This window comes from Sardina pilchardus, chromosome 20 (assembly GCF_963854185.1).
Source record: "Sardina pilchardus chromosome 20, fSarPil1.1, whole genome shotgun sequence".
In the NCBI taxonomy this organism is placed as follows: Eukaryota; Metazoa; Chordata; class Actinopteri; order Clupeiformes; family Clupeidae; genus Sardina; species Sardina pilchardus.
Genome location: NC_085013.1, coordinates 9,780,444 through 9,792,091, shown reverse-complemented (window position 1 = coordinate 9,792,091; position 11,648 = coordinate 9,780,444). Strand labels below are relative to the sequence as shown.

Here is an 11,648-nt window from a genome sequence, read left to right as displayed (position 1 = left end):
AGGATTTTTTGTGGGAATATCTATTTGTTAAAATTTTTACCCTATTCACCCCATAATATATTCGTCCATACACTTATAATGGGGCATAAAGAGGGTGATAAAACACAAACAGCAGCTTATTGACCGGGTTGGCCACCCAGGTTGTGATCCTAGGACACCCTAGATTTTATTTTTGTATGACAACCTTTTACAGCAGCCCATGTCTGATTTCCCTAAAATAGGGGGTTTTGCCCCCCTGGGTATAGGCTACTGTGTGCATTCATTATGCCATTCTCATGCATTTCATTTAATTCAGTTATTCTATCCTTTTTCATTATTTAGACATTTGCTTCTAGCCATTAACCATGTTGTAGTAGGCTAGCCTAATGATACACAAACAAATAGCCTGTTTTGGTACCCCACTCTCATACGCTAGATTAGAATGTGCAGGCCTAAGCATTACTCCCCTTCAACTACTCCTCCCTACCTTAGCCTTTCCAACACACTCGTTCAAACTTGACGCAATTTTCAAAGCGCCTCCTATGAGGATATGGCAAGGGGGAGGTTATCAACTGATGCTAAGCGGAAGTTAAGCTTACAGTGAGGCGAGTGGTGACCCGACCATGGCGTCCTTGCTGGACTACGAAGTAGGAACAGCTAGAAAACATGTTCTTTGGCGAACATTTATGGTACTCTTTAGCGTCTTTGTATTTTTGAAGGCGCCTCAGACAGCCCTTGCCAAGAAGGGGAGTCTGAAAGAGGTAACAGACGGAAACTGGGAAGACATACTGACCGGAGAATGGATGATAGAATTGTAAGTGAAGTCACCATGCGACTGGTTACGTTAACATTACCAGTTAGCTGCGGCGCCAAGCTAACTTAGCTAGCATAAGTAGTTTAGTGCTTTGACAGCATGTTTGTAAACACAGTGGTTGGCTAACGCTTGCCGTCTAGACAGCTAGATAGCTCCATTAACGAGCAGCTATGACATATTGTCAACGTAACAGGAGATAGTTGTAAGTGATTGCCTGTATCATTAAATAAACTAACAAACAGCTAGCTTGCTAGCTAAGGCGGTGTAGCCCTTATCCCATTTGCCTAACATTAGCTTGGTAGCTAGAGTATACTCATCTAGATGTCCGTTTTTAGCCTGTAGCTAGATTGTATATGATTTCTGGTAAGACGTGTACCAGTCGTGAAAGTACACTATGCAAAGTGAATGTTTGTGAGACATAATAGCACCCCCAACGTATTGGTAAAGCAGACAAATGTTGATGTTGCTACCATTATTGTTTGTTATGAAGTGGGCTAAGTTGATGAACAGCTGCGCCATCACTGGAAGCATTGTAAGGACAGTCGTATGAATGAAGCTAGCCAGCTGCAAAACCTCATGTGGCAACTGGTACTTGAGCTCAAATGCTCCAAAATCAGAATGTTCAACTATGATATAATATACTCATGTAACATAGCTCATGTTAACAGCTTTTTTCAACGGTCTGAAACCAATGCTGCGCTCACCTGTTCACGGAATAGTCAGGGTGTATTTTAATTACACATTCAGTTGGGTTAAAGATTGATTTAGGCCTACTGCAAAAAAAGTCACTTTTAGATAAAGAAATATTGTGCAGCTGGCCTCAGGGTTGTGGACAGACATGTGACACTAATGTTCTCCTAATACCACCCATAAGATGATTTGGTATCCTCTTTCCCAGTGTAATACTCTTTCCCAGTGTAATACATTGAAACTGTATTTTGACAATGACAGCTCAATTCAACTGTGGGTAGCCTTATTCCCCTGTTATTGGATATGTGTGTTGCATTGCTACCAATCTATATGGACAATTGTGTTCAAGATTATATTCCCTATTTCTTTTGTTTTTCTTGGCTTCCTGTCTTGAACCTCACAGAGGCCTGATGTGATTTGGTCCAGCCACCCTCTAATGGTACAATTTAGGCTTTGAGCTGTATGTGTGTTGTAGGCAGTGTCACACCAATGAGGTTATGTTGAATGTAATGCCTCCCCAGTTTTGCCCCTTGGTGCCCTGCATGTCGACAACTGCAGCCTGTGTGGGGGGAGTTTGCCGAGTGGGGAGAGGATCTGGGCGTCAACATTGCCAAGGTGGATGTCACTGAGCAGCCAGGTATGAAGCTTGGCTTTGCAACAATGCATTTTAATCTGCATAATCTGCCCGTGCAGACTAGGGATCCTTTGGAATATAAATAGAAGCTGATATGACTGTCGTAGGGCCACTACCATGGCCAGTGCTGGTCGTGTCTAAAGGTGCCTGACTCTACTCTACCTCTTCTCTCCTCCTCTTTTGTCTCTGCAGGACTAAGTGGCAGATTTATTATCACCTCCCTTCCTACCATCTACCAGTAAGTGTTGTGTGCAATGCAGAATCACTAATGATTATTTATGGATCTACATTCACTGGGGAGTGATACAAGTTTGTGACAAAATATGTATTCCAGGGAAAGAAACACGTACATCAGAAACACTGGGCAGATTTTAATCTCAAACGTACTTCCTGAGTAGTGCGTCTCTCTCTCTCTCTCTCTCTCTCTCTCTCTCTCTCTCTCTATAAGAGGCAGAACTGAAACTCGGTATGGACATATACCATTGCAAAGCTCTGTGAAAAGGAAAGCTTCTTGTGGGTTATTTTTGCTGAGCAGGTTGTGGTTAATGACTGAATGAGTAATGTGTGTGTGTGTGTGTGTGCGTGTGTGTATGTTTCAGCTGTAAAGATGGTGTGTTTCGGCGGTACCAGGGACCACGCACCAAAGAGGACTTCCTTAGCTTCATTGATGAAAAGAAATGGCAGACTATCGAACCAGTGTCCTCGTGGTTCGGTCCATCCTCCTTTTTGTGAGTCTGCTTTGTCAATATGTAAATGTTTGAGCATGTGTGGTTCTATCTTGAACTCAGAAACCCCATATCCTTCTTGCGTTACCTGTTACCATTCCCAGCATATCATGGATGTCTTCATGTACATAGATTTTCAACGATATGAAGAAGCCATTTGTCCATTTCACATGACTGTGGTGTCTTAGCAAGTAGCCTCTATGTCCAGCCCTAGTTACATAGTCTCGCTACCTGTGTTCACTGCTGCATTAGCTAATCTTGTACCTCTACTGTCTGTTCCCCTATGGCAGGATGAACTCCATGTCTGCACTCTTCAAGCTCTCCATGTTCATACGGGTAGGTTCTCCACAGAGACTGGTACAGTCTCACCCGACACCTAAACTAGGAAAACCGTGGAGCTGCTCAATCCTCCATAGCATTGCTGGATTCCTCCACTCATTTACAGGTTGGAATTGGTCGTCACTATAACAGCGAAGCTATACCGGGCATGTAGTGTTGCATTCGCGATGCGACACGTAAAAAGCATTTGGTCTATTTTTTCTGAACGTACTCACCGCTATAATGTCCGGTGTACTGTAGCTACTTCCATTGATTACAGTGGAAGCTAATGGTTGCAGCAGATGCAATGGGAATGGAATGCTTCGGTTATGTAGTTCAGTTATGTATGTAGCTTCCCTGTAATGTAGCTTCCCTGTACCTAATATGTCAAGGAAATACTTCAGCTATTTCTGTTGCTCACATGTTTCCTGGTCATATTGTCTCATCGAGTACAACTGAAGCAACCAGGGTGAACCCTGGAAAGTTAATCAATGGACTACTGGTCTAATTTTTCCCTACCAGACCAGGAATGTCATAGGATATAGTAATAATTATATAGTATATAGTCATAATTTCTCAACAAACAATACTGCTTTATATGCTTCATTTAGATGTATTGACTTTTAAGTGCCCTTGTGTTGATAAATGGCACAATGGCATGGCTGTAATGTGTGTTGTGATTAATCATGTGCCTCTCCTCTCCAGCATTGCCACAACTATCTGACGGAGCAGTTGGGCATCCCTGTGTGGGGGTCCTATGTGATCTTCGCCCTGGCAACTCTCTTCTCTGGTCTAGTCCTGGGACTGGTTAGTTCTCTTTTTTAAAAATGGAAACACACACACACACACACACACACACACACTACACATTGAGTGAACCTGCATTCATGTTAGAAAGAACTGTGTCTCTGTGTGACAGAGAAGAATGTCAGTCACAAGGTTTTAATTTCCAATGAAAGAGAGAAACAGTCACTCATGATCATTGCTGTGTAGTGCCAAGTCGAGTCAAGTCAAAAATGCCTTCCTCAGCCTCATAAGCAATAGGCTGTCTTTGCTGTGGTCAGAAGCCCCTGGTACCTCTCTAAGGCCTCTCTAACAGCTAACAGCCATTTCAAACACACACAGAGTATTTGATAATCATCTGTTTTGACATCAGCCCTCCTGTTTCATGTGATTGACTGCAGTGTGTGTGTCGTGTGTGTCGGTGTCCAGAAGTTAAGCTTTCATGTTTTCTCAGTGTTCTCTATCTTTCTGACGTGTTCTAACCAGCCCTCCCTCTTTCTTTTAGATACTGGTGTTCATCGCTGACTTTGTCTTCCCATCTAGAAGATTCCAAAGTAACTACTACCAAAGTAGTAAGTAATTCAAGAGCATTGGTTGTATTTGTTGCAGTTCACCCGACAGCAGTCACAGACTAGCAGTTTGAGATCGGACTTCTTTCACAACGGCATACACTGTCTTACATTGCTGCTTTCACAGTTAGAAGGATAGGTCAGGTAATTTGCATGGAACTACTGTACCTCTGTAGATAAACGCAGACCGTTGCCAAACCAAATGAATGAATTGACACATTGGCACACTTCTGTTCTTGTCCTGTTCATCTTCGAGGATAGATAAATACAGAATGGCTAATCAAATGAACTAATAACCCATTGGTCTCAGGGTTTGGGCTTATATTTGCTGCAAGCTCCTCTCCTTGGAGAAAAACCCCCCACGATAAATAGTTAACTTAGATGTAACCAAAAAAGAGGTAAGAAACCCTGAGTTTCGAGAAATGTAGCATCTTCTACTTCAGCAAACTCGTTAAACCACATGCCTTGAAATCTTGGTGGTTTGAAACATGGTTATGCTGTTTATGCAACATTGCTTGCGTTCAGATCGCTGTATGTAGGGGTGTGTTAGATTTTAGTTCAGATATCAATAGGTTTCTCCGGGGGCACCTTGTTAATGTGTTTTCAGTAGAACAGACCGTGTTCAAGGGGTGTACACTCATCGGCCCCCTCATTAGGTACACCCTGCTGGGGTCTGGTTGAAGCCTGTTTTGCCTTCCGAACTGCCTTAAGTCTTGGTGGTATAGATTCAACATGGTAGAAACGTTTTTCTGAGATTTCAGTCCATATTGATATGACTGTATCACGTAGTTGTTGCAGATTTGTCGGCTGCACATCCATGATGCGGGTCTCCTGTCCCACCACATCCCAAGGTGCTCTAGTAGATTTAGATCTGGTGACTGTCGAGGCCATTTGAGGGCCGTTGATACGATCATTGTATCGATCAATCAATGCTATCATATACCGCAATTTTAATTCTGACCCTAAACATCCGAATGTCGTAGCAGAAATCAAGACTCCTCAGACCAGGCAAGGTTTTTCCAGTCTTCTGCTGTTCGATGTTGGTGAGCCTGTGCTAATTGTAGCCTCAGTTTCCTGTTCTTATGAGTACTTCATGAGTGACATCCTGTGTGGTCTTCTTGCTGCTGTAGCCCATCTGCTTCAAAGCTTGACGTTCAGAGATGCCCTTCCGCATGCGTCTGTTATAACACGTGGTTATCTGAGTTACTCACGCCTTTCTGTCAGCTCAAACTAGTCAAGCCAGTCTCCTCTGACCTCTGGCATCAACAAGGCATTTTCGCCCAGACAAGTGCTGCTGACTGGATATTTTATCTTTTTCGGACCATTCTCTTTAAAGTTTAAACCCTAGAGATGGTTGTGTGTAAAAATCCCAGTAGATCAGCACTTTCTGAAATATTGACACCGGCCTGTCTGGCACCAGCAACTATACCATGTTCAAAGTCCCTTAAATCACCTTTCTTCCCCATTCTGTTGCTTGATTTGAACGTTTTAACATTTTATTGGCTGTATTTTTGCATTAATAAGCAATTGAACAAATATACCCAAAAAGTGGCCAGTGAGTGCATTTTGTTGGGCAGTTCAAATACCAATGCCAGATTTCACCCAGATCTCATAGGGCTATAGCATTCCAGTCCTAAAATAAAAGAGAACTTCAATTTAAGATCTTCATGTACACTTCACTAAAATCCTTGTATGGAAAACTGGCCCTGTGTGTGTGTCTGATTGACACAAAAGTTAACCTACATGCCTCTGTGACTTGGTGCTGTGCCCTCAGCCAATCAGTCAAACTAGCTTCAGTAGCAATGAAGAATGTGTTTTGATTGGCAGTCGAGTTGTATAATATTAATTGTATTATAAAATATTAATGTCTGAAATGACCGAAAACACTTTAAGTTCCTTTTCCAACTGACGGAAAGTTAGCCCACGTGCTTCATAGTCTTAATGTGCCTGTGACGCGGTGCTCTGCGGTGCCCCCAGGGAAGCAGCTGTCTGAGGCGCGTCTGAGGCAGCAGCTGGAGGACGAGCAGATGGCCGACGGCGAGGAGGACGATGAAGAGGAGGAGGAGGACGAGGAGGACGAGAGCGGCTCGCGGGAGGACCTGTGGCACAAGGGCCGCCGCTCGCCCGAGGGCCTCCCCGAAACGTTCGGCGACGAGGCGCTCCGGAGGAGGGTGCTGGCCGCCCGGCAGGAGGAGGAGGAGGACACCTAGAGGAGGAGGAGGAGCCCGGCGGCAGAGCTGCAAACACGTGCCTCGCCATGGCAACTCCAATCAGCAGCTTTCTTTTTTGGGCGGGGGTAGGGGGAAGGTAACGGGAGGGGAGGGGGGACTGAAGGGGCGGAATCTAAAAAGTCCCTTGAAAGTCAAAACACCACCAATGCCACCGATCGCTACGCCGAGGAGAAGCGCAGACAGACGCGAGTGGAGCCGACGCAGAGTTTACAGACGCAGAGCCGGCACGGAGGCCCTGGCAAACTCCAACGCATCTCTCTCTATCTCCATCTCTCTCACTCTCTTTCTCTCTCTCTCTCTCTCCCTCCCTCCCTCTCTCTCTTTTCTCTCTCTCTCTCACTTGCTCTCTCTCTCGTTTTTCTTTCTTTCTCTCCGTCTTGTTCTGTCACTCTTGCTGTCTCTTGTTGCCAGTCCCACGCCAGGATTCGTGCTGGACTCTACCGACATTTCACTCAAAACACATCCTCTCTCAACATCGTCAACTATTCAAGCATTGTTTATTATTATTTTTTCCTCTATTTTATTTTTTTATATGAATAAGTAGAGATAGGCATTAGGGGGTTGGCCCAGGTTGGGGTTTTATTTTACTGTTACAATACTGTATGCATCTCATACCCAAGTGTTACCATTGATGGACCGCCAGATTCTCCTATGCATCACTTTAGACTTTGCCTGTGTCTCTGTAGACCCTTGCCATTCCAGATACTCTCTACAACTCTGAACACATCAAACAACCTCACATGATGTACATGCGTTTTGTATGCACAGACACACATACTTTTTCTGTTGCTTTTTTTGCCCACCATTTGTACAAAGCATCACCCTCTTTCTAGATATCTCTCCCTGTGTGTTTGTGTGTGTGTGTGTGTGTGTGTGTGTGTGTGTGCGCAGAGGTTTTTGTGTGTATGTTTGTATGTGTGTCTGTGTGTACGGTTATCTGTTTGAACGTGTGTGTGGGCTTGCATTGCAGTACACAGCGGACATTTTTAAAACTCGCATCGGATGAAACAAAGGGTTAATGATTATTGCACTGTGCCCTGCACCCACACGGAGGGACTCCAGCTAGTGCCACCTCTTCACAGGGACTGGCTACCACTGGTCAAAAAAGGGGTGGGGCTTCATAACCTTTAACTTTTTTAACCCTGTAACTCCTCTAACTGGAGCTCAATGGGAGACATCTGCTTGTTCTGAGGGCAGGTGAAGAATGCAGAGAGAGCTACGCTACTCTGTCTAAACTTAATCTGGGGCCTGTAGTGTCTGTTAGTGGACCTTAACCAGACTTTTTTGCTGCCTAATGTTTTTGTATTTATTCGTGCTACTTGCATATTTGTTTCTTATCCCATTTTTTCGGAATCCTTGAAGACGCACACACGCACAAATGCTTAGAAGCACCCCATGCCACAATACTTCAGTGATATTCTGGCTCAGGTTTCTAAAATTGAAATGCTTATACCAAGACCGATTGAAATAGTAACAAAATGGTTCTTATTTGACCAGTATCAAAAGCAAGTGTGTGTGTGTGTGTGTGTGTGTGTGTGTGTATGTGTGTGTTTTGTGCAGAATTCCTTCAGAAACAGTGTTTGTCACAGAGCTAGCAAAAAAAAGACTGATGTTTGAGCTTTTTTGAATGTATTGCTTGTAAACCATAAAGAGTTTTTTTTGCCGCTTTATATTGTATATGGAGTAAATGATGTCTCGCTGTCTGTTTTTACTGTATGGACACCCACATTAATGTGTCCGGGGTCGTGCTCCTACAAAAGAATGAAAGAGGAGAAAAATCAACAAACCAGCAGAATACTTGTGCTTTTGTGCTTTTCAGAACAGTGAAATGCATGATGCTGAAAGCCCACAACACGTCTGTGTGTCTTACTACCACCACAGCACACCAGTGGTCCAGACGTGTCGTTGACTGCTCGGGGGTGTTAACACTGAATACTCGGTGATCTGATATTTCAGCACCCATTCACTAGCTCCCTCTCTCTCTCACACACACACACAACACACAGCAGGGCACTCACCCTCAGGAGACCCACACTCCCACAGGCGCACCCTCCCCACTCGCAGGTCGTGCTTTGCATAGCTGGCGGCAGGAGCAGGAATGCAGCACCCTTGCTCTAAATTAGTGACATTGTTTGCTTTATTGGTCCAGCTGAGAGAGGGGGTGGGTAGAGGAGAAGTAGAGGTTTGCCTCTGGGTGGAGAAAAAGAGAGAGGCAAGGACTGTTAAAAGTTCTGTGGATGTGAGGGAAATGGTCCAGGAAGCCCAGGATATGATTAATGGGGACCTACAGTATTTAATTGGTGACATTGATGCTTTGAGTGTGTGTGTCTGCATGAGAGAGTGTAGAGAGAAGAAAGGGTCTGCCACGTACATAAATCATCTCGGTCCACTCCACGCTGCCCATTCATGACGCTGGTCATCAGCAGAACTCTGTTCAGCCCTTAACTGTGCAGTCTGTCAAAGTCTAACTCAGATACACTCGGCACGTTCTGCTTAGCACGTTGTTCCCCTGTCATCGTAATGTCCTCCATACTGAAGTCAGACCTTCACACACACCACAATATTAAGCTCTTCTGAACCATTGTTGAGAAGTCATCCCATAAGAGGGATCCTCAGCCACTATACTGCTTCATTGTAAGAATTGCGCAAGGAGGCCTGACCTGGAAATCTGTTCTCTGGTGTGCTCTACTGTATGTTGATGTGGTCAATAAATTGAAGCCTGAATGCAACAGTCAGGCCTGGACTAGTGTCCGTAAAGTGTTCACTCTACTTGAATCTACCATTGATTGTATGTTTTTCAAGTAATGCTGCAATGAGATAAAATGGACATTGGGCCTGGTTGAACAGACGTTTATATTCTTGGAGCAGTTTATATAGTTGGAGCAAATTTGACTGGTGCCCTTTCCACTCACCAGTATGTCTCTTTCTACCTTCCTCACTTAAACACGCCTGTGTGAATGTATCAATTGAAGTGGCCTTGACTGATAGTTCCCAAAGTGAATGGACTGTTTAGAAGCGATGATAGTGTTTTCTTTTTCTCCTTTAAATTGAAGCATGGTGTTATCTCCTGGTCTATCTCTTCCCTGAGGCAGTTTTTTAATGTGGAGGATAGAGGATAGCTGAGTCTGTTGTACTGAACGGTTGACATGGATTATTTGTTTGTCTTCAAGCAGTAGGCTATCCTCCCTAAGGGGACTTAGAGTAGTATCATGTTCTCACTCCATAAAACACCCCTCTGGTTTCCTAGCTGATAATGTCTCTGTTGCCAGTTTGTTGTAGTCTGAAACAGACCAGCAGATGGCGCTCTTCACTAGTTGGTTACTTGACTAACTATTGTTCATCACAAGTCCTCAAATAAACATGGTGATAAAACATGTCTGTACCTGTCCATGTTTGAATTGTCCAGAACAACTTCTGTGTCTGAATAGAAATCATCATGACAACCATATTGCGTTCATATTTTGAGAGAGGGGCACAAGTGTGATACAATGTGACCAGCATTGCTGAAATTGCTTTGAGAATGAAGAAACACATTTCACTTTGGATTTTAGATGTTTTGCTGTACAGCCTCGAGCAAACCATTAGTTCCATTAATCATTGGGTTCCAATGCTTTAAAGCCACAGCCTACTGTATGGATCACCGTCACAGACTGTGGGTTTGTAAGAGAGCCAAATTGGTCTTCACGTCTAGATACTGTCAGTTGATCCCAGATTCTTCCAATACCCAAGGCTGTCATCATCTAGATTGGTTTTTACCTCAAATATTTCAGCTACTCAACTGAATGGTGGGTTTTGCACAATAGCTTTAGCCACATATATTAGTTAATTACTTTTGTGGTTGGACTTGAAACCACAGCGCTATTGCATGCTCATACATTCTTAAGGAAAGCCATAGAGGCCTGTTTTTTTTGTACTGTACTTTTGTGGCTGCGTTTCCAGTAGGGGTGTGAATCTCTCATGTGAAAGACGATACGATTCGCATCTAGATACATTGTCACGATACGATTCAAAAAAAGATACATGTTAATAGCAAACGATTCGGTACGATTCAATTCGATGCGATTCGATGCAATTCGATGCGGTTCAATAATCGAAAGCATTCTGAAAGTTATTTTTCATTGTGCACATTCACTTTACAATTGTGCACATTTTACATGATCAAGTTAATGGTTATCAATAGGACAAACAACTTGATGTATGAACATGACAAAACATTTTATTGTGAAAAGGTGAGGTTTTTCATATAATATTTTAGTAATGGCACACACTGAGGACACCATAAAGAAATAAACAGAAGAAACACATATCTCTGTATATGTTGCATAAAAAAATTAAAGACCAAAGAGGTGTCGTTACAAAAGAAAATAAAGCAGTGCTTTGCCCTTGGCCTTTTCTCATGTAAAAGAATAAATGATTCTCTGCTTATCTCCCTCAACAATGGAATTCTCTTCTCTGATTGGCTGATGGGGTGGCCATTAACGTCGTATAACCTGCTACCTTTGAAGTAGTTCCCGTATCACACTTGAATATTAATTCGCCAAACTCGTTGCGAAGTTTAAATGAACTGTCACGTTGCATCCAAGCTGAAATACAGACGTGCAGAACCATAGTAACATTGTAGCATATGACGGAGGTGGATTGTAGCTAGTTGGATGCCATGTAGCCTAGGCTATAAAAGTAGCGATCTTTCAAAGTTAAAGTTAATCAGAATCCTGGGATATGCCAGCTTGACAACGGGAGAGATAGAACCAGAGCCATATAAAGAGACCTTCTCTTTTGAAAAAGCCAAACGACTTCCAAACTTTGGATTTAAGTTTCGCCGGCGCGTTGAATATAGGTTCGGAGTTGTCAGAAATCTTTTCTGAGGAAGACTGGCATTCCTTCAGGCACGTCCAGGGCACGTTT

The 11,648-nt window shown here is 43.5% G+C and overlaps 1 protein-coding gene across 1 annotated transcript; it reads left to right on the top strand.

The window, feature by feature from the left end:
* The first annotated feature begins 564 nt into the window (after positions 1–564).
* On the top strand, positions 565–8,413 carry tmx1 (thioredoxin-related transmembrane protein 1). The gene is made up of 8 exons (XM_062522720.1): positions 565–793; positions 2,005–2,120; positions 2,310–2,355; positions 2,717–2,845; positions 3,133–3,178; positions 3,866–3,967; positions 4,449–4,515; positions 6,490–8,413. Exons 1-8 carry the CDS (start codon positions 603–605, stop codon positions 6,720–6,722), a joined length of 930 nt encoding a protein of 309 aa, XP_062378704.1. The 5' UTR covers positions 565–602; the 3' UTR covers positions 6,723–8,413.
* Positions 8,414–11,648: the final 3,235 nt, after the last annotated feature.